Source organism: Electrophorus electricus, chromosome 12, assembly GCF_041902795.1.
Source record: "Electrophorus electricus isolate QZ-2024a chromosome 12, ASM4190279v1, whole genome shotgun sequence".
Classification (NCBI taxonomy): Eukaryota; Metazoa; Chordata; class Actinopteri; order Gymnotiformes; family Gymnotidae; genus Electrophorus; species Electrophorus electricus.
This window is the reverse complement of record NC_137508.1, coordinates 9,009,324-9,031,880: the sequence shown is the minus strand read 5'-3', so window position 1 is coordinate 9,031,880 and position 22,557 is coordinate 9,009,324. Positions and strand designations below refer to the sequence as shown.

Below are 22,557 nucleotides of genomic sequence, written 5' to 3'. Positions count from 1 at the left end.
GGAACAGCAGCCCAGTAGGGATCAAGGACAGGCCCATTAGTCATGCAGGTAATCAGGGAAGAGGAAAATGTTGCAGTGGGAAGTGTGACATAACCATCTGTCATGCAGCAGGAGTTGAGGCTAACCCGCTGAACAGAACATTTAGAATGTGCTTCTTAAATAAGGAAGGCGGAGTTCTCTGTATGACCTGGAAAGTATTTGTAGTAATGTCTTTTCTTAGTCTCAGTCCTCAGTCACTACAAATGAGCTTATATCATCATACAAAATAGATGAGCAAGGTTGTGCCCTTCCCTGTTACTGCAGTTTATCAGAGCAGAAATGGATTCCCTCTCTTGACATTTACAGATCAAGCAGATCTCAGAGGTGTTACTGACTCCTTTTTATGTCAATGAATGATGGACTGTTTATTTTTACTCTTAGTTTAGATATTAGGTGCTCATTGTATTGCTGTGTTTTCCATGCCCAGAAAGTGAATGGAAACCCCTTCTTGACAAATGATGCTGGCTTTGCCTTGGCTTATGCTGTCATTTTGTTGAATACGGACCAGCATAACCACAACGTTCGCAAGCAGAATGTCCCTATGACTATAGAGGTAAGTACCACAAGTCATTGCTGTCATTAAAAACTTAGTTCATGCTGTGTGAGCATATGATCAGTAGATGAAAAGAAATTGTGGATGAATAGAAATTACAGAATAAATGCTTATTACTCATCAGGCAGATGTTAAGCTAAATTACTGTCTTGGAGAAAGAGTTTTTTTCTTTAATTACACTTTTCTAAACCACTACAGACTGTATCAAACCTCTCATACGGTCCTAAGAGGTTTTCATGTCTCAGAGTAGTCACTGTCAACAATTCCATATCATTAGATAACCACAGGCTATTATAGGACTTTGCATTAATATCTGCCCCACATAGGTTTAATGTTGAAGCTAAATTTATTTTATGTATCCATGTCTTGACTTACATAAGCAACTGGTAGCTAGAGTCAGTGTGACTTTTGTTATTTGAATGAGGTCATGCTGCTACGCTGCTCCATCAGGCTTGGCAGCAGTTGAGAGGAGGGGGTTAGTGCTTGTACGCACGCACGCGCGCACACACACACACACACACACACACACACACACACTAGTACACACACACTTTTTTAGATTTGTGAGGTACAAACATATGCAGTGTGAGGGGTTTGCACTAAATAAATCCACCCACAAATGTTGTAAAGGTGCCTCAAGATCTTTATAACCTTTTACAACCCAGTCCTAAAATATTCACACTGCATGCTTTAGGGATAAGTAGCAAAAGAAAGTTCTCAGTCAAAGAGGAGCTTTTGAATCTGAGAGGCCACAGTGCTGTTTGGCTGACGGTGTGAGTCCAGCTGTCTCGTCTCTAAGGCAGCTATAGTGAATGTCTGGACAAGGGCTTCGATATGAAAAACACAGCCCCAGCTGGCCTTCTCCCTGTTCCCTCTGTTTACGCTTTCTGTTTATTTCTCTTTCTGTTCATCCCTCTCCCTAGGGGGCTTAGCTTACTCTTGCTTTACCTGCCATTAAGAAGGCATGCAGTAAAACAGTGGCCTAACGCCATCACTCAGCAGCGGATGTCTGTGTTTATTTGAGCTGAGCTTGACCAGTCTGCCCAACACCAGCACTTAAGGAACATCAGCAGCAGTAAACCCAAAGCTCATTATTGGATTTGAAAGGTGATAGGAGGGTGATGTTTGAGTAATTGGCTGTAATGGAGGAATTTTAATCTATTTCTTCCTTTTAATTTCAAGCAATTTAAGAAGAATCTTAAAGGTGTGAATGGTGGTAAAGACTTTGACCAGGACATGCTGGAAGATATCTACAATGCCATCAAGTAAGATCATCTGTCAAAATAACATTTAAGCTCATACTTAAAGTATTTCTGGCTGTGAAGATGACTGAAACTTCAGTAGTTGAAGCATGACAAAATAGAGACGTAGGTGTGGTTTAGTTTGAAACTGTTGGAATAGCTGCTGCCCGGATGTTCTGTAGGAACGAGGAGATTGTCATGCCTGACGAGCAGATAGGGCTGGTGAAGGAGAACTACGTGTGGAGTTTGCTGCTGCACCGAGGTGCCACCGCCGAGGGCACCTTCCTCCACGTACTTCCAGGCAGCTATGACCACGACCTCTTCACCATGACCTGGGGCCCAACTATTGCTGCCCTCTCCTACGTGTTCGACAAGAGCTTGGAGGACACCATCATTCAAAAAGCCATCGCAGGCTTCAGGTAGGAGTGTGGGATGTGGACAGTTTTAGAGTCATGAATTGTTCAAGGATGGTCAAGCTGAATAGGGCATGACAATCAAATGGCTTAGCAAACACCATTTTTGTTTTTCACATTAAGTGATATCAATTTTGAATACTTGCAGTTCTGAATTTTACAACACAGTAATTGTCAATATTTATTATTGTGTATTTTTTATTTACCTATTCTAGGAAGTGTGCCATGATATCAGCACACTATGGCTTCAGTGATGTGTTTGATAATCTGATCATCTCTCTCTGCAAGTTTACTACACTCAGCAGTGAGGTACAACCAATGCATGCTAAATTCATGCCTCTGATTTGGAGAACACACTAACTTCCATATGTGAAAGCAACAGCCCTGCTCTGTTAATGACCAGGATTGTTTCATGTTGTTAGTCTGTAGAGAACCTACCCACAGTGTTTGGCAGCAACCCGAAGGCTCAGGTAGCAGCGAAGACCGTCTTTAACCTGGCCCATCGTCATGGTGATATCCTACGAGAAGGCTGGAAGAACATCATGGATGCCATGTTGCAGCTCTTCAGAGCAGAACTCTTACCCAAACCCATGGTAGAGGTGGGTCACGTAACTTTCAGGCTGTGTAGATGCAACATATAAAAGAGGAATTTAATGTAGTGTGAATATTAGGATTGTTACACTGCCACCTAGTGTCAGAAAGGCAGATTTCATATCAATAGGTATTTTTAGGTTGTTGAATGTGTGATCATCCCTTCTGTTCTTCAAAGGTTGAGGATTTTGTGGAACCTAATGGAAAGATTTCTCTACAGCGTGAAGAGATGCCATCAAACAGGTAAAAATATTTCACATGCCTGTGTTGGAGAAAACAATCAATTAATTGGCCTTCTCAAGACTCTGTCTTTCTCAGGGGAGAGTCAGCTGTGTTGAGTTTTGTTAACTGGTTGACACTGAGTGGTGGAGCGGAGCAGTCAGGTCTGCGAGGCCCCTCTACTGAGAACCAGGAGGCAAAACAGGCTGCCCTGTTGTGTATAAAGGTATAAACACAGTGTAAACGTGCATTGCATCTCACTTCAGCAATATGCTCAGACTGTGTTATAAAAATCCCAGTGTTTTCTCTTGCTTCTGTGCAGAGATAATTCTCTCTTTTGCTTATTCAGTTTTTGTTGAGGAGCCCATTTATTGATTTCTCTTGCACTCTGTCCTGGCAGCAATGTGACCCTGAGAAGTTGATCACAGAGAGCAAATTCCTGCAGCAGGAGTCTCTGCAAGAGCTCATGAAGGTAATGCATTGCATTGAAAGTCAGATTGTATGATATAATGCAAAGAACTAAGAATAAATTCCATTATTCATGTTTCCCTATTTGTTCACTGATTTATCTGTACATACCAGGCGCTAATTTCAGTCACACCTGATGAAGAGACCTATGATGAAGAAGATGCTGCTTTCTGTCTGGAGATGCTGCTTCGGATCGTTCTGGAGAACAGGTACCATGGCCCTGCTGGGTTACCAGAGGAAACAGTCCAGGCACTTTTGCAGCTCAGTATCCTGCAAAGCAAGATACTTTTTACTGAAAAATATTCAGACTCTTATATTCCAAAGAAAGCATAGTTCCTGGAGGGTAAAGATCCCTGTTCATTTATTGTTAAAATTATTATTTTATGTCTGCTGTTTCTGAGTATTAGATGCAGTTAATGCATTGCATAGAAGTGTTGTCAGTCTTTTCATTTAAGACTTTATTTTTGTATGAGTGTGTAATGATATGTGGGTATTTGCAGGGACCGCGTTTCGTGTGTGTGGCAGACTGTAAGGGATCATCTGTACCACCTGTGTGTGCACGCTAATGAGAGCTGCTTCCTAGTGGAGAGAGCTGTGGTGGGACTTCTGAGACTTGCTATTCGCTTGCTGCGCAGAGAGGACATCAGCTCGCAGGCACGCACAAGCCTTTTCATCTGCAAGCGCAACCACATGTACATACTGTAGTACCATACTATAATAAGTGCTCCTCTCTATGTGCACAGGTGCTACTCTCTTTACGCTTGCTGTTGATGATGAAGCCTCAAGTCTTGTCCAGAGTCAGCCGTGAGGTGGCTTATGGCCTACACGAGCTGCTCAAAACCAATGCAGCCAACATCCACTGCACTGACGACTGGTATACTCTCTTCTCCCTACTCGAGTGCATTGGGGCTGGGGTGAAGCCTCCAGCTGCTCTTCAGGTCACCAGCACCAACCCAGACAATGACACGGGTAAAGACTAAACTGCTCTACTCTGTAGTAGCATTGTGTATATACTGAAGCTAATGGTGGTCAGACTTCGAGTTTGGCCCAGGGAACATATTGTCCTGTTAACTGACCTGGAAATGCATGTATTCTCCAGGTGCCCAGTCTGACAGTGAACTAAGCTCTTACCACCAGAGTGAAGTCAGTCTGGACCGTGGTTATACCTCTGACTCTGAGGTCTACACTGAACACAGCAAGTCCAGGATACCCCGGTCTGCTACCGATGTCGAAGTGGGGTGGCTGGTGGTGAGTAGGAACAAATCTCCCGCTTCTTCTTCTTTGTGTCTATGTAGTCTGATTTTACAGGATGAGTCATCACATAGTCATCCTCTTAGGTTTTGTGTTGTTTTTCATCAGTAAGGCTTAAAGTTGATGTACTTAATGTTTTTACTACCTTTGGCCAGACTTAACCATCAAAGATGTCCAACCCCTACTTTATATCCCACACCTGCCATCTATACCTTTCTCCAAAGCTCTCCACACATATATATTCATAGTGCTTTTCCTACCTTATCTTTCGACAGGTAAATATTTCAAATGCACAGAAGACTGCCTCTTAGTAGAAAGTAACCTCTACCTGGTTAATACAGCCAAACAGTGTTGAAGTTTTTAGAAAATATATATATATAAAATTTTTAAGCTATTTCGGTGATGGCTATTTTGGTACAAAGACAACTTGGCTGAAGAGTTCTTAAATAAATCACTTATATGAGCTTTAAATGGTGCTGACAACAGATTAGTTCTCAGCTTTCATTTTGTCTCAGTACATTCTGTAAATGAAAGCCATCTAGGCTTTGCTCCAACAGATGAACCAACAGATGTAGTTGCTGTTTTTTAATTTTTATATATATATTATTTTGTGTGTGTGTGTCTTCTTTGGTAGGTTGGGAAGGATGATTTGGAGGGCAATAAGCCACCAGTTGCAACAGGCTCCAAGCTTCAAACTCCTCCTCTCATCAACCAGTACAGTCTAACCCTGGGCCAAGACATGGGCATGCATGACACCAAGTCACTCATCAAGTGTGTGGAGTCTCTGTCTTTCATTGTCCGCGATGCTGCACACGTCACGCCCGAGAACTTTGAGCTCTGTGTTAAAGCCATCCGTGTGTTTGTGGAGGCCAGTCTTAATGGAGGTTAGTGCAACTTCCACCTCACAACGGCAATTTATCATTTGTCTTGTGCCACACTCATAAGGTAAGGTTGATGGTGGGTTTATGGTCAGTTTCTTATGCATTTTATCAACTGAATAATATCATGGATGTAGGCTCAAACAGAAAAAAAATTAAATGAATAAACTTCACATAATGTACAGGAATACTTCCATGTGTCAGCTTCCTAAACCATCCAGCATGACTTTGGTTCTACTCAAACAACTGTTTCTTCAGGGGATTTAGCACCCTTCCTTTAGTACTGTAATTAAATTAATTAAGGGTAATTAAAAACTTGTTCTTACTCTGAATTGACATAATTCTATTTCCACTGTTTTCATTGCATACTAACATCCAATATGGCCTTTTTTAAAAATTTTTGTTATTTTATTTTATTATTATTTTTTAAACCAAAACCTAGTATGTGCACATTGATGTGCACTTCATCCTTTGGGATTAGGGAGTCTTAGTGAGTTTTGGTTCCATAGCCCTGTAACTGGATGTGTCAGAAGCTTTTGGTGGGTACCTTAAGCTGTATTCTGAGGGTGAGTCATTTAACTCCGATATAATTGCGTGACTTGTATGTCCCCATTCCACTTATTCCTCAGTCTCTCTACACAGCTCTGTACAGCAGACTTTAAGACTGGCTGAACACTTTTAGGCTTTGCCATTAGACAACATCTGTTTATTGATTAGAGGGCTCTGTGCACTTTTGTAGATACCTGCTGTCAGCAGGGCTTTACAGTGCAGCCTGATAAAGCACATGGTTATAATCTGTGGCAGAGCTAATGGAAACGGTGCTGTAAGGCAGTAGTTATTCTTTGTTCTGGGCTCATTGGAAGTGGTATTGATGGTTGGGAGTCTGTGTTTGATACAATTCCAAGATGACTATGTTCTTAATGCAGTGTATTGCTGTTGAAAGACGAGAAAAGATGTAAACTTGCTTAAAATTATTGAAAAGTCAAAAAAGACTAGTACACAAGGAGGCAAAACACCAAAATGGTTTTGTTGGGATTTCCTGTCTATCTCTTTCTTTCTTCATTCCCACCACGTTGACAGGCTATCGAACCCATGAAAAGAAGAAGAGCCACAAATATGACTCCAAATCTGGTCGGCTACGGAAGAAGCCCAGAGAGAAAGAGGGAATGTCCCGCCGAACTAAACCCACCAGTCAGCGGCCAGCCCGTTCCCATAGTGATGATGAGGAGGATGAGGGTGTGCCAGCCAGCTACCACACGGTGTCTTTACAGGTTAGTCAGGATGTAAGTACCTCAGGCCTTTCCCTACTTTATGTACTTTATGTACCTGTGTTTACCTGTGATGCCTGTGGTGTCAGGGTTGTGTGGGGCTGGACCTCTGGGGTGTCAGAGTGGTGTGGGGCTGGACCTCTGGGGTGTCAGGGTGGTGTGGGGCTGGACCTCTGGGGGGTCAGGGTGGTGTGGGGCTTTTTGTTCTTTTTCTTTGTCCATAGCAGTTCAGTTATAGCAGATTTACATTTTCACCCTACATTTCTTAACAAGAGCAAAATGTTAATTAAAATTTTTTAAAATAGTTAATTATAGCTAAATGTTTATAAAGTGAAATTACTTAATTCAGGATTATAAAATAAAAAAAAAATCCTCAAGGTTTCCACAAATAATAATCATTTACTGAATTCTGTATTAGCATATAAAAATTAATGGATTAGAAATAAAAGGGCTGATGGATTGTAAAAGACTGGACAACAGTGTGGGGGGGGGGAGTGAAGGGGTATCAATATATTTAATCTTATTCTTATTCTTATTCTGTGCTGAACTCCACCTGGAAAAAAATTAAACTATATGCATGTCAGTAATTCCCATTTAGTATGTAGTACTACTGTATTTGATTTTTTGTTGTTTTTTTTTTTTTTCTGTGTGCATGTAAGACTGACAAATGATTATTATTTTTTTTTATTAGTTGAGTCCTGTGTGGTTAACGCAGTGCTTTTGCTATAGTTGTTAGATCTGATGCACACATTGCACACAAGGGCAGCCAGTATCTACAGCTCCTGGGCAGAAGAGCAGCGCCATCTGGAGGCTGGAGGAAGGAAGATCGAGGCTGATTCTCAGACGTTGTGGTCCAGCTGCTGGTGTCCTTTGCTCCAAGGTCAGCCATGCAATAGTCTTACATGGTCTGGAATTGTCAGTGTTTTTATTTGTTCTGAACCATGTGGTAGTAGTAACTTGAATTACCTCTGTTCAACACTTTTCTTGCTTATTTACATGCTGAAATTCATGTGCTCAATTAGTGGAAAGCAAAAACATATCTGTACCAGAAATCTTCAGTATAAAACAGTAAAATAGTCCTGCAGTACCGATTTCATTGTTCACTGAGCCAGACCACTTCTTGATTTCAGTAAATATTGTCATAAAAATGTAATATATAGGGTGTTATTTTTTGTATTTATTTTTATTTATTTTATTTTTTTTTACACTTTCTTAGTGTATTTGAAATAAACATAACAGGAATTCCTGATGTTGGTTTTGAAGCCTAGAGTAAACTTCAAGGAACAAGACTGGCCATGCAAGGCTGGCATCTGCATAAGGAGGAATTGTGTTGAAAAGCCTTAACTATTAACAGTCATGGATACATGCATGAACACCACATGCAGATTATATAGTTTCACCTATGGCAAAAGCATAATGAATACATCACATTAATCCTCAGGTATGGCCTGGCTGTGCTGTGATGCTCGAAGACAAGTCCGTATGCAGGCTCTCACCTACCTCCAGAGGGCGCTACTTGTACATGACCTGCAAACACTGGATGCTGTGGAGTGGGAATCCTGTTTCAACAAGGCAGGCAGCATATGAAAATTAAACTGAACACTAGAATGGTGTTGCTGACTCAACAATAAACTGATTCTGTCTCAGGTCCTTTTTCCACTGCTGACTAAGCTCTTGGACAACATTAGCCCAGCAGATGTTGGTGGCATGGAGGAGACCAGGATGAGGGCCTGCACACTGCTCTCTAAGGTATGATATCTTACTCTCTTTACATTTTGACACCAAAACACCACATTTTCATTTTGTTGATCTTTATTCTTGAGCCTGTTAGCTTTTGAACACTCAAGTTAAACATCAAATAATTGTGAGGTATAATACTTGGATACTTTTGTGCAAAGACTGAAGCCTCTAAATAATGTTTGGTGTGCTGGCTTCCTCAGGTATTTCTCCAGCATCTCTCACCCCTGCTGTCTTTGCCTACATTCGCTGCTCTCTGGCTCACCATCCTAGACTTCATGGACAAGTACATGCATGCTGGTTCCAGTGACCTCCTGGTAAGAAACTCAGTCAGTCATATCCTCATCTCTTTTTAATATTGTACTGTACAGTAACTGCAACTAATCAGAAAGTGACATGGGTATGAAAATATATAATTACTACATGGTCAAAGTGCGGACTGTTATCCAAAATGTCTAGAATCATTTCCAAATCAAGTGGTCAGTTGATTATAAATTTGAGGTCCAAGCTGTCAATGCCAAAAAAATTGCCATTTTTAAATGCCTTATTTCATATTTGCCAAACATAAGGGTAATTAACTTTGAAGTAGGATAATGGCCCACAACATGCTAATAAAGCAATCATGGAGATTTTCTGGGCTAAAAGGTTGAATAATCTGAACTGTTAATGATTTAACTGTTTACGCCACCTCAGTGAGCATGCATTTCACTTTCAAAGGAAAAGACTGAAGGCAAAAAGCCCCTGGAAATTCTGAATTCTGCACTTTAAATGAGTTAATTGCCGACTGCTCCCAATGGTCCTCTGTATTCAAAATGTCATGTCCTGTTTTGTATCAAATACCTGATCACCAAATGTATTGTACAGTTGGAGGCGATTCCTGAGTCTCTGAAGAACATGCTGCTGGTGATGGACACAGCTGGGATCTTCCACAGTGCAGACTCCCATACAGGCTACTCAGACCTGTGGGAGATAACCTGGGAGAGGATCGATTGCTTTCTGCCCCACCTCAGAGAGGAGCTCTTCAAACAGGCAGTCATGCCAGGTAGCACAATACACACATTTAGCTAAACTTTACCTTGCCTACCTTATTATAACATGCCGTCTTCTCAGTCTTCTTAAGGCACTTAAATAATAACTAATGCCATAAATGTGTGCAGAACCTGTCAGCAGTATTCCTGTAGAGCCTGCTCCACATCCTGCTACAGTTTCTCCTGCTGTCCTCCATGTGCCAGCCACTGCACCAGTGCCAGCTGTTCCTGCAGAGCTAAAGACCCCCAGCAGACCTTCATCACCCCAAGACATATCAATACCCAGTGCCAATGGTATGGAGAAAAAATGTCTACTTAATACTTACAGGACCATCATCCACATTGCTTGATAACCCACATCCACTTGATAACCCATGCCTACCTGTATTTTTCTTTCCAACTCTTACAGGTACCGATAGATCATCTCCAGTGCCCCTTCCCTCACCTGTTCTCACTCCAGTGAAAAGCCCCTCTGAGTCATCATCCCATCTCAACCAGTCGCCTCTAATTCTTCAGCCCCTAGCTTCTCCACTTCAGGTGGGCGTGCCCCCCATGTCCCTACCAATTATTTTAAATCCGGCCCTCATAGAGGCCACATCACCTGTACCCCTGCTTTCAGCACCTCGTCCAACTGAACCTGCTGATACTTCAGAGGTTAAATAAAAAATACAAGTCTGCCATTGGGCATCTGTAGGAAGACAGTGGAGGACTGGAGACTTCACTTTCATCACACCACTCCACTCTGCATTAACATTTTTCTGTCTGCCTGAGACCTGAACAAACTGATGATAAACTATGTAAGGAGAGACAGGACTTGGCATGCTCTTCATTTTTCACATAAAACACATCAAGTGGTATATTAGACCCAGTACTGTTGAACCTACTGTCTTTCATTTAATCCAGTTTGCACAGATCATATTTATTCAGAGAAAGAATGCTCCACTGGAAGGTGAAGAACAGATCTACCAATGGAATGAAATTACAACCAATTCAGGATTGTCAAATTATTTCTACCCATTTCTGCAGATTTCATATATTAATGCTACAGTGCTTTAAAATTTACTTGGACAGAAATCATATAGAATAACTTATTTGGTTTAGCCTTATCATTATGTGTATTAAATAGGACCTTATGATGGAAATCTGTACATTTCTGGGGTTTAAGGACTACTGTGTCATGTAATTGAATCCATAGAAATGGCACTAGCAGTAATTCCCCATCATACCACATGAGAATTTAAACTGTACAGTAAGGTTAAGCAAACAATTTATATTTGGCTTAAATATTTGGTTTCTAAAGTTTACATACTTATAAAGTACTCTACATAGACCATGATCATGTGACTTCAGAAGTGCTTGCCAAACATTTAATTATTTCGAAAATGCTTTAAATGTCTTCAAGAGGTTCTTTTCTGAACTAATCTAGGGGCAGAATAGAAGCAATTCTATGTGTTTGTGAAAATATCAACACCCACATCTAAAACATTCCAGACTGGACCATTAATTGAGTTTGTCTGAGGTGATTTAAAAGTCTAGTTGTGCTGCAAGTTGAAATCTGCATGTCAGGTTCTATCATTTTAAAATTCCTGATGAGCTTTAAAGAAATTGTCAGCTGAGTACAGTATTAGGGTCATTGTATGCATTCATCTGTACTTCTCATGCTGATGTAATTTGATGTTTAATTGTGGCCATGATGATCTGAAAAGCCACTTTTTGTAGAATATTTCTAAAAGATTCCAGAACAAAAATTGGTAAATGGATATAACTACTAGATAAAAGTAATAAACACACAGTACAGAATAAAACAGTTTAACTTTCCACATACAAAATCATTTTGACCTTATGGAATTTGATATTGCGCTAAGTCTTTTCCCAGAGAAAAAGATGAATTCTTTGGATTATGCTAGAAATGCACAGGTGGATTAACTTCACATTAAATTACTCAGTGACTAGTGTGTGGATATCACTATAGGATGATACTACAGGATAGATAAAAAGGTCTCTTTTGTACCACCATATTACTTTGCTTCATTTACTAATAGGCTACCCAGAGCCAGCCTTCCACTGTAAGCATGAAGGACCTAAAGGAATTTACAGTGTAAGGCAGTACAAAGGTATTAAGTTGTAATAACCAAAACAATCTGTTGAGCAGCTAAAAATCATAATCATTGAGGAATCATTTGCTGTAACACACTAAGGTGGCAGAGGGATAGATTTAGATATAGAGTTATATATAGATTTTTATATATATATATATATATATATATATATATATATATATATATATATATATATATATATATATAAATGAGAATGAATACAATGTACTTTTTACAGTGTAATAAATGTATGGTAAACAGTGTGTTTTTTTGTTATTGGTTTTTGTTTGTTTGTTTGTTTTTCGCATTTGCTTCCATGCACATGTTGGCATTAATTTAAATGCTAAAGATGTTTCTCTTCTTTTGCCATCATGTCTTAAGAAGCATCCCTTACCACAAGATCACCTTACACAATTCCTGGCCATAGATACTCTCCTATAACCACTTATGTTTCACATTGTGCAATACTAAGATCTGTATTACTGTTTTTAATCCTCATTTCATGTTTTTGTACATTGATGTGCAGTACTAATACTTTTAGCCAATCCGTTCCTGTGTTGACTGTCCCCATCATCAGAAACTTGCCATACACACCATTCACTTCAAGGTTGATGACCCTACTTCCTGCTCATTTACTGTAATGTACAAGTCAGCAGTACCGGATACATATTCGTACCCTTTTGTACCGTCTGAGTGCAGCTTCCCTATTTGCCTATGTTATAACTACTTGTTCTTCTGTGGTATATATCAATCACAGCAGAACACTTTTGTCCTAGCAAAAAAGATTTTATATATATATATATATATAAAAAAATGAGAAGTCTTCATGAAGTGGTGCTAGTTATAGTTTGCATGGGTTCTACCATCTGAGTTTTATTTTTTGCATATTTAGTTCTTAATATATGACTTGAGGCCTTTATCTCATTATATATTATAAAAAGCCTCTATTAACCAAAACAGATAGAACTAAACATTTATTTACCACAATTAAATGGACAGCTATGAAGTGACACTGCTGACTGCAGATGAGAGCCTGACATATGGTAAAACATCTGGGGGTTTTTTTGGGTTTTTTTTTTTTTTTTTTTATTCCAAGTCAGAATGAGAAATACTTTCTTAGTATATGGAGTGTATCAGAAACTATGTGGGATCTAGCCAAATAACAACAGTCAAAAGTCTTTGTACAATGTGGAATGTAAAAGCGATAGGAACAAAATGGCAAAAATTACTTTAACTTTGATCTACTCTAAATGAGTGTCATAAAAGACAACAGTGTAACATATAAGCATACTGTATTTCACTCAAACATTTTTGTATGTCCAAACCCCCACCCCCCCACCCCCTCCAAAAAAAAAACAACAAACAAGATGAAAATCAGTTCTGAAACCTATATACCTACCGCAGTCACACTACACTAGCTGGAAAACCAGTAGTAATGAATGCTGATGTTAGCCTGGATGCTAAAGCCTGTCAAGGCAAGAAAATAAATTACTTTTTACATTTAATTATATGTAATAATGTTATTATTAATAATATTAATATGGTATATTACAATAATATTACTTTCTGTGGCAAGTAAGACTGATTACTTTTACATCACTTTTACATTTTGTGTTCCTTTCACAAAATAGCATACACTACTGTTGGGCAAGTCTACCTAACTGGCATACTGGGAACTATTCTACTCCATTAATTACTGATGGAATTGCGTAACTGCAATGAAAAACCATGTGACATTGCTGGTAAAAATTACTTAAACCTTGTATATCATTGTTTGATGTCATATTTAAAATAAAGCGCTCACTAAAATGTTTCTTACGTTTATTAGGCAATATTTTTTATTTTATCTCTATTTATCTCCACTTCCATGAATTAATTTTGGTACTGGAGGTATACATTTTACAAAATAACAATAAAGCATTACTCTGTTATATTTAAATGCATACATCGGTGAAGTAAATCTAAATAATGCACATTTTAGCATTTTAATGTTAGAGGTTGTAGATTATCAAAAGGAAACTGATTACACAAAAAGGGAAAGAGGTGCTATGTTTTTTTTATGATGGATGGGCTGGACACTCTTTTAAAAATACATTTTCATCAGTTCTTCAGCTATTGATCTAGTAAATTAAATAAATGCTGGCTCAACAGTAGTGAAAGTTGGCATTATTTGTCAACCAAATACTAGTATCCACAACATGGTGTATCCAAGAGGAAACAACCTTTTGAAGATTGCAACAATGATACAGATATTAAAATACCTTTTATAATTTATTCTAATGGTATAATAAAAAACAATCATTTTTGCTGTTTGTTTCTAAAATTTCTCCTAGCTGTTAAGTATAATAGGCCTATTTCTAAGAGCAAAAGTAGGTAGGTAGACCTTTATTTTGGTAATGCATCTTTTTGCATGTATTGGGTAGGATCAGATATCAGATATCAATTTTATTAATAAATTTGCCATATATTATTGACATATTAATAGGTATAAATTATAAAGTGGAAATAAATATTGGCCTGCGTTCGTTCTAAGGCTTTTCAAAATGCACAGCCCTACACTCTCACTAGCCTACTCAATACCCTGTCACAATTAAGAAATTTTTAATACATGCTCATGTGATGCTTGAATACGTAAACCATCTTAAGTTTATAATAACCTCGGCACCTCCTACCAGTGCAGGATATACATTTCAAATACAAATTCCAAACACAATATATGGATAAAAATGTAAATAGCGATTGGTAAATTGGTGGTATCAGAATGCCTAAATGAAACAATTTGGAATTTCCAAAGGTTACATTACTTCACATAGTAAATGTAAATAAGTCTGCAAAGTCTGTAAAAGTACTGCATTATATTACCACTTTACATGAAAGTAGTATTATGTAATACCTTGTGTAATGCCTAACTGAAAACACTTGGTAAAGATATCCCATCTGATGAACAGTGAAACAGACTAGCATCCAGGCTATGAAACTTACAACAAAAGGAACCCTCCCATTGCCTGATGTAATAGTCACTTTCCATCCATCTTAGCCATTTCCTGCAGATATATGCCAATACTCTCGCTGTCAAACAGCACAAAGTAAATGTTCTTCAGTGAGGAAGTGGTTGCAGAAACAAAATGGTTTGAAATGGCCTTCAGTATCAGCTGGGCTGCAGTTTGCTTTGGAAAACCATTTCTGAAAAAGATTGCAAGAAGATTTTGTTAAATTCTGCCTTGTTGTCTTGTGGGTAAAAAACAGGAATATACAAGAAACACATTGGTAGCTCAATTGTTTAGGGTGTGTACTAGTAGTCAGACGTGCTCGTTCAGACCCATGTTGATACGATGGGAAACAGACCTTATACTGGATGGCTACCAAAGCGCCTGCAGACAGAATATGGCTAAACCTCAAACTGTACCAGGAATGCACCTGCTATCATCCTTGTCCCTTCCCCCAGGATGTACATGTAAAATGTATGTTTCTGGTGCATCTTTCTGGTTGAAAAGGTTGTTTAAAATAAACAAATAAATAAATAAAATGTTCTCACTTTTTTATAAGAAAACTGACCAAAGATTTCTACTCACCTTCCAGCTGGCAAAGATGGGAATGCCACAGATTTGAGCTTCTTCTCCTCTGCCACACACAGGCAGTTCTTTACTGTCTTTTCCAGCTGATCCTCACACTTGTCAGAGCCCCACTGTGGGACATTGCAGTGGATGATGAAACGTGCTGCCATTCCAGTGGCTTGGCTAACCGCAACTAGGATGGGAGGATGAAGGTAACACAACGGTAACAACAGGTTGCAGAGAGGAATATCAAAATCTCATCAAGATCTGAATTAAACATATTTAGTAATTTAGTAAATATATTTAGAATGTACATATACATTCTTAAATGTCTTCAAGAGGTTCTTTTCTGAGCTAATCCAGGGACAGAATAGAAGCAATTCTATATCTTTGTGAAAATATCTATGAACACCCACATCTAAAACATTCCAGATTGGATCATTAATTGAGTTTATCTGAGGTGATTTAAAAGTCTAGCTGTGCTGCAAGTTGATATCTGCATGTCAGGTTGTCTTTAAAATTTCTGATGATCAAGAAATTGTCAGCTGAGTACAGTATTAGGGTCATTGTATGCATTCATCTGTATTTCTCATGGTGATGTAATTCGATGTTTAATTGTGGCCATGATGATCTAAAAAGCCACTTTTCTATTTTAAAAAAATCCAGAACAATTGGTAAATGGATATAACTAATAGATAAAAGTAATAAACACACAGTACAGAATAAAACAGTTTAACTTTCCAAACACAAAATTATTTTGACCTTAGGGAATTTGATATTGTGCTAACCCCTTTCCCAAAGAAAAAGATGGATTATGCTAGAAATGGATTATGATAGAAATGCACAGGTTAACTTCACATTAAATTACTTAGTGACTAGTGTGTGGATATCTGAATAGGATAGCACAGAACTTCCAACTACAGGATAGATAAAAAGGTCTCTTTTGTACCGCCATATTACTTTGCTTCATTTAGTAATAGGCTACCCAGAGCCAGCCTTCCACTGTAAGCATGAAGGACCTAAACGAAATTACAGTGTAAGGCTCACAGTAGAAAAGTATTATGTATGAGGTATTAAATATATTTATTAATACATAGTACACATACACTCTTTAGGTATGAGAGGTTGCATGAAATCTACCTGATGCGACCTCTAAAGGGCCTTGTGTTTTGCGCAGTTCTTTTACAGCTTCCAGGAAATCTCTTCCCCCAGCCTTCTCTAGAGCACCACCTGTGTCACAAAGTAGATAGGCACTGACTATGCCGATGATGAAGAGACTTTCAACACTGAATAGGTGATTAATCATACTGATGTTACATCAGTCAAAGGCTGGTTACAATCAGTAACAGTGTTCCTTTACTAAGGGCTATTCTCATGCAGACAATATGCATTACACATTATAACACCACCGTAAATTATTAATCACCATGTTGGAGTCCACGTACCAACTCCATCTTTCAGATCAATCTCTGCATTGGTGGGATTAATGATTCCTTCCACTTTGATGGTTCCAATTTTGCCAATTTCACTCTCTGTAAGAGACAACTGGTACAGATGATAAATTAGTTATTATATAGACTATCTACCAGTGTTTTAATATTCTGTTACTATTAGCTACTGAAATAGTTGAGGAACAGAAAGATATGAATGCAGAATTTTGTAAATAATAGAGTAAATGTCAGAATAATGTATATCGTCACAGCAACACCTTTTGCCCAAGGAACAAACTCTTTGCTGAAAGAATAGTGAATCCTTCTCCTGGTTCATCCTCAACTCTCAAGTTGTTGGACGCATCTTTGTCATTCTCTGTGCTCTTCTACATTCAAGAGGACAATGTTTTAAAAAGTGTTATTCACAAGTTGCAACAGGCTTGAATTCCATACAGCAATAGAATGCTTGAAAATAAATGTTTAAAATAATCATACAGATTCCAGTGTATCTCAGTGTACACATGGTCGGCAGAGCCTTGGGGCAGACAGCACTGGACTCACCCTGGCTTTGCGTCCTCGCTTCCCTCTGCTCTTTTTGGTCAAGGATTTCTTCATACTTTTGATCTGCTTTTCTGTCTTCTCTGAGACTGTCGCCTGAGCATCGGCCTTCGCCCTTGCTCCCCGCTTCTTGGAGAGCAGCTCAGGGTGGATGCGAGGCAGCACGCCACCATTCGATATGGTTACACCTCTGAGCAACTGTCACAAACAGATTGATATCCAATCATTAACTACAGCTTGTAGTTCTGGACATGTGGCAGTACAAGGTGCCAGAGAATCTTACAACTATATAAAGGTTTGATAAATCTTATAGTTAGACTGCATGTACGTTAAAGCACATCTGGTTGGAGGCTATGCTTTATTAGCTAGTTGCTTGTTTGTTAGACTTTATTGCCACAGCTACTGTAAGTGTGAACTCTAATATTTATGATCACAACCCATCTTTGTAACATGGCACAAATAAAAGTCATAAAAATATGACAGCTCCCTAGAAGAGAAATGAAATAACATTATTTATTTGTTATCCATATGTTCTTGATATAGGCATAATACCGATACTGCCAAAATTGCATTTAGAACCATAAACCAAATGCAATAACACTTTTTCCAGCAGCCTAGTGTCCCTAGACTGACACCTCACACAGAAGAAATTAAGAGTGAAAGAGTGACATTAGCAAGCTACTGCTGTAGTGTGACAATGATATTAATTAATTAATAATTCTTTGTTATTTATTGCAATTATGAATTAATGATAATATCTCTGAGGCTAAAACACTTTTCAGTTATCACTGAGAATAGTGGGCTATGAGCAAATAAACACCGAGAATGAGAAACAGCTTTAATTTCAATGACTCAATACTTTAAGGTTTGTACACTATGTGCATTTAAGCAAAAATGTTTAATATTGAATAATTATTCTTTTGCATACACAAATTAACCCAAAAATTTTTTTGCTACATAATTTACTGCCTCAAGAGGGTTGATGCCAATTTTGTACAATTATTCAAGGAGATGAAAATGGTGCTTAAGGCCATTCTACTTCTTTGCAGTGCAATACACTAGCAGTCACTGGAATAGGGGATAGTCTGGACCCTGTCTTTTCAGGGGAAACTCTACTGCACCTGGTTGAGCTCCTCATCATTGGCCACTGCTAGCTTGATGTGCCGTGGAGTAATTCTGCCTTTCTTGTTGTCTCTTGCTGCATTACCAGCCAACTCCAAAATTTCAGCTAAGAACAGTACACACACATGCACATTTTTAAACAATATAGGAAGCTTGGACTGGAGTTTGTGTTTACACTCTGAACAGAGATTAAGGTTGTGATACAATGGAGAATTGTGTTTTGCCAGTTCTCACCTGCCAGGTATTCAATGACAGCTGCCATGTATACAGGAGCGCCCATGCCAATGCGGTATTTATGAGTCCCTGTGCGCAAGTACCTCATCATCCTCCCAACGGGGAAGATGACCCCCGCCCGGGCTGAGCGTGACAGCTTGGTGGTCTTTTTCTTCCCTCCTCTGGCTGACATTCTGCCTTCAGACAAGCAACAACATGTTATAATGATACATCATAATAAAACCAGTTTTCGAGAGTCAGATCATATTAATAAAAGAAAATAATATACTACAAGCATTCATACAGTTCACGCACCTCCTCTTGTCTCACAGTGTCACTGGATAGATTACCTACAGAATAACACAAATATAATGAAATGTAATGGTGGATGAGTCTGAACTCATTATTACAATTACTGATTTTAAATGTAAAAAGTAGCAATCCAAAAGACATACATGTCATTACCTAGCCTCTCACTCATCACGACATTCGTCCTTGCAACGGCACAAAATACATGACATAATTGTGGACCAGCTTACCACGAACACATTACTTGGGTCAGTTAGCATTATGGCCAATGCATAATTAAAATTTCATGCTGCTTATGACACTATAAAAAACATACGCGATCCCATAAATTTTCATTTGCTGTAACAGGTAACATAGTTTTGTTTGAAATATAATATTTCTTATTACTGTATTACAAGTGAATAAGATACTATTAACATAGGGGCTATGTTTCAGCGAATGAAAGGTATTTCACACTGACCATCCATTGCTGGTGTCTACAGTTTGCACAGCAAGCAAATTTTAAAATCAACGTGTATTTAAAAAAAACACAAACAACAGATATTAAAGCACGCCGAGGCTTCTAAAAAGTCCCACGACAAAATGCAAAAATACAGACCCGCCTCTTTACCAGCAGAATACTGACTCGCACCTAGTTGAATTTACTCGAGCTGCAGCAGCTACGTGGGCGACGTGGAGAAGACTGCTAAGCACACCCGATCGCACATCAAAGGCCGCGCATAGAACTTAGTCGCTTTACATAGCAAAGAACGTGGTGTTTTCGTTTAATCAAAGCGACGGTCTTAGAAAGGCCATAACCTTTCGTTTAAACCCGCTCCACCCATAAACTAACCACCCATTTTGTTTTCAATCCGCTGAGTACAGTAGGCTTCTGTTAAACCGAACAGGCATGGAAAGTGAAGCTAGTCGATCCCTCGCAAACGGAATATCGTAGATGTTTTTTTTTGTAATTTACCTGTTGTGTCCTACTAACAGGACATATAAAAGACAAATATTTCTTTTGACGTTCCCAAGGAATTGTTGCTCTTATCCGTAATCTATGTCGTTATGCTGAGCCCCTGTTCTTCGTCTTCTTCTTCTTCTTCTTCTTCTAAAAAAAAAAAAAAAAAAAAAAAAAAAAAAAAAAAAAAAAAATACGCCAGAAACAGAAAAACTACACAACCAGTACCACCGTACGTTGGAGGCTGATTCATGCTACTGATGCTGTTAAGGGAAAAAATTCAGTCGGGAAAAACGCCCGCGGAATGTCTAAAGAATAACGGAATTTTCTAAATGTTTGTGTGCCAGCATTATATAGGTAGGCTGTTTACTTCAGTGGTTACAAAAATAGCACAGACTCTTAACGAATGTGTGTAGAAGACATTCCCTATAAATTCTATGATGCAGTACCATATCTGTTAAGACAGCAGCGGAGCCTCTTCCTAAATCTGTCGCAATAATTCACACAAGAGTCATCCATTTTCTTTTAACATCCAAACAAATTAGGACTCAATCCTTAAGGAAAGTAAAAGCGGTCCTTTCATTTTAAAAGCGTGAGGGACATCCCGTATAGATACTTTAATTATCTATCTTTAATAATTTTCTTTTGCTTTAATGTGATTTAATTGTCATTCTTTGGGAATTGATGCTCGTGTGCTTGTTATGTAATGTATGGTATTTACATGCTCTAATTCCTAGATGGACTTTTGTAATTCATTTTTACTTATTATTATTATTATTATTATTATTATTATTAATAATAATAATAATAATAATAATAATAATAATACTAATAAATAAGTTGTTTTTGAAAACATGTAAGAGACCAGTATGTCAGACTGATTGCTCCATACCTGAAATATTGTTGCCTACTTGTGCTTTCCATAGGGCCCAATGGTTCTGTGCAAAGCTTAGTTATTTCTACAGAGGGCAGTAAAATACCATTTTGGTTGTGTCTGACATTACTAGTCAATTTCCCAGCATATGCAGAATCCTGTGTTTTTGTTGCAGTGAATGTCTTCTTCTTCAAGAAGAAAAGAGACTGTAGATGATCTGGCACACTTGTTATTATGAAACTTAAAATCTGATTTAGTTTCAAATTTATATCTTAATACCTTTTATCCTTCAACTGTCTTATAATTTACCATGATGATTAAAAATTCTAGATAAAGTGTCTTAAAAACAATTGACTATAAGTATAAAAAAAGAAGAAAAGTATGCAAAAAGTACACATTTGAAATAGGCTATTACCTGGCTAGGATGTATGAGTAGGACGAGTAGAATGTAAGTCGCTCTAGATAAAAGCGTGTGCTAAATGTCGTAAATGTAAATGTAAGACCTCTTTTTCCTGCATTGAACTTTCTGGGTTAGTATCAATTTGTTTGTTTGTGTTAGGTTTAAAACACCACATTAATCCTCTGACCATAAAAAACAATTGTTCTTTAGACAGAAATATAGTGTTGAATGTTTGTAAGATTCTGACTTTTAAGGACTGGAAAGTGCAGAGAGGGGAGTTGGTAGGATCTGTCTAACATCAAAAAGTCATCAGTCAGCAAAATGAAGCCCCTTCCCAGTCAGACCAGATGGCTGCTGTGAGATCCAGCTTGAAAGGATGCAGACAGTTTTGGGCCTAAAATTAGCCTTAGTCATAGAAGATGACTCTGGATCCTGTTTAGTAAATAAATGTCATATTGCATCCAAGCACAGTGGATACTGAAATCTGCAATACCCATTGTGTGGCAGATTCATAATACTACCATAGAGAATATCTTAAAATGACTTCTCCAGCCCTTCAATACTCTTTTGGGGTAGTTTTCAGGGGTAATGTGTATTTTACCTTAGAATGGACCCAGGGGTGTGTTAGGAATAGGGGCATGAACACACTTAGTCAGCAGCCACAGACTGAATTGTCTAAACACCTGGTTTGGGCAGTCTTAACAAAGATGTCTAGTGATGCACAATGGCTCTCGGTACCAGCACCACCACCTTTCATTTGTTCAAGAGAAGTGACAGTACTATGTGGATATCCATCTTAACATAACTTGATCAATATGTAAAATTCTTATGAATCTTTTTCATGACACTTACTTTTTGAAAGTATTACAAATGACAAATGTCACAAAAACCATGTATGAACCAAATTAAATCCGTTAAACTATTATACCTGTTTTTTGTTTATACTATTCTGTTATTTGTGCATATACAGTTTGTTGTTGCATGTGCATTTGCATCAATTGTCTTTATCAATGTTTATCAATATTTGTCTTTTTGCCATTGGGCTTGCTATAGGCCTTTGAGTTATATTAGTATATTAGTGATATATAGACATTCATATGTGTGTGTAATATTTATAAGGGCATATATATCTGTGATATACTATGTCTTGGGGGAATTAACCTTTAGTCCTCTGGGCATTGTTTCTATGCTTAACAGAGCAGTTGAGCTAAAGGAAGCACTGTGTTTCCCCTGTTGTGTATTTGCACACATCCATCACAAAGGGTTACCTACAAATCCTGTTCAGCCACATTTCATACTTTACACTTTATAGGTCTTCATATGATCAAAAATTACAGGAAAAGAGTCTTCAAGATTCCTTTAGGCTTGTGGT

At 38.3% G+C, this 22,557-nt stretch overlaps 2 protein-coding genes across 16 annotated transcripts in view; one reads left to right on the top strand and one right to left on the bottom strand.

Annotated features, from left to right (window-relative positions):
• The window catches only part of gbf1 (golgi brefeldin A resistant guanine nucleotide exchange factor 1), a 56,602-nt gene extending 43,312 nt beyond the window's left edge, over nucleotides 1-13,290 (top strand). For 9 of the 12 annotated variants that reach the window (XM_081725156.1, XM_027011507.3, XM_081725160.1 and 6 more), the window contains 21 exons: nucleotides 467-592; nucleotides 1,775-1,857; nucleotides 2,016-2,252; nucleotides 2,462-2,555; nucleotides 2,669-2,845; nucleotides 3,016-3,080; nucleotides 3,156-3,282; nucleotides 3,457-3,528; nucleotides 3,639-3,733; nucleotides 4,025-4,178; nucleotides 4,268-4,493; nucleotides 4,624-4,772; nucleotides 5,410-5,659; nucleotides 6,734-6,936; nucleotides 7,651-7,801; nucleotides 8,363-8,493; nucleotides 8,569-8,670; nucleotides 8,862-8,975; nucleotides 9,523-9,700; nucleotides 9,816-9,980; nucleotides 10,096-13,290. In XM_081725156.1, coding sequence (XP_081581282.1) covers nucleotides 467-592; nucleotides 1,775-1,857; nucleotides 2,016-2,252; nucleotides 2,462-2,555; nucleotides 2,669-2,845; nucleotides 3,016-3,080; nucleotides 3,156-3,282; nucleotides 3,457-3,528; nucleotides 3,639-3,733; nucleotides 4,025-4,178; nucleotides 4,268-4,493; nucleotides 4,624-4,772; nucleotides 5,410-5,659; nucleotides 6,734-6,936; nucleotides 7,651-7,801; nucleotides 8,363-8,493; nucleotides 8,569-8,670; nucleotides 8,862-8,975; nucleotides 9,523-9,700; nucleotides 9,816-9,980; nucleotides 10,096-10,349 — 3,153 coding nt within the window. In that variant the 3' untranslated portion in view covers nucleotides 10,350-13,290. The remainder of the gene's footprint in view (nucleotides 1-466; nucleotides 593-1,774; nucleotides 1,858-2,015; nucleotides 2,253-2,461; nucleotides 2,556-2,668; nucleotides 2,846-3,015; nucleotides 3,081-3,155; nucleotides 3,283-3,456; nucleotides 3,529-3,638; nucleotides 3,734-4,024; nucleotides 4,179-4,267; nucleotides 4,494-4,623; nucleotides 4,773-5,409; nucleotides 5,660-6,733; nucleotides 6,937-7,650; nucleotides 7,802-8,362; nucleotides 8,494-8,568; nucleotides 8,671-8,861; nucleotides 8,976-9,522; nucleotides 9,701-9,815; nucleotides 9,981-10,095) is intronic. The other 3 variants (XM_027011580.3, XM_081725163.1, XM_035531342.2) reach the window with 1 other exon arrangement.
• Nucleotides 13,291-13,589: 299 nt separating this feature from the next.
• Nucleotides 13,590-20,081, bottom strand: macroh2a2 (macroH2A.2 histone). Of its 4 annotated transcripts, none has more exons than XM_027018696.3 (10): nucleotides 19,927-20,081; nucleotides 18,978-19,012; nucleotides 18,684-18,860; nucleotides 18,449-18,555; nucleotides 17,331-17,525; nucleotides 17,048-17,155; nucleotides 16,785-16,884; nucleotides 16,480-16,569; nucleotides 15,358-15,532; nucleotides 13,590-14,968 (listed from the first exon to the last, which is right to left on the bottom strand). In XM_027018696.3, the coding sequence occupies exons 3-10, from the start codon at nucleotides 18,853-18,855 to the stop codon at nucleotides 14,803-14,805; spliced, it is 1,113 nt and encodes a 370-aa protein (XP_026874497.1). In that variant the 5' UTR covers nucleotides 18,856-18,860; nucleotides 18,978-19,012; nucleotides 19,927-20,081; the 3' UTR covers nucleotides 13,590-14,802. The 4 variants fall into 4 exon arrangements, with proteins under 4 accessions (XP_026874497.1, XP_026874418.1, XP_026874579.1 ...); XM_027018617.3 differs by having other exon boundaries at nucleotides 18,684-18,856; XM_027018778.3 differs by lacking the exon at nucleotides 19,927-20,081 and adding an exon at nucleotides 19,603-19,701 and having other exon boundaries at nucleotides 18,684-18,856.
• Between the last annotated feature and the right edge of the window lie 2,476 nt (nucleotides 20,082-22,557).

What these genes read in the sequence shown, in the direction of transcription:
- macroh2a2 (XM_027018696.3), bottom strand. Translation starts at nt 18,855, where the DNA reads ATGTCAGCCAGAGGAGGGAAGAAAAAGACCACCAAGCTGTCACGCTCA. An exon ending in AGCGAGGACGCAAAGCCAGG is followed by an intron (nt 17,156 to 17,330) that starts GTGAGTCCAGTG and finishes TCTTGAATGTAG; the next exon opens with AAGAGCACAGAGAATGACAA. An exon ending in CCCTTTAGAGGTCGCATCAG is followed by an intron (nt 15,533 to 16,479) that starts GTAGATTTCATG and finishes CTCCCATCCTAG; the next exon opens with TTGCGGTTAGCCAAGCCACT.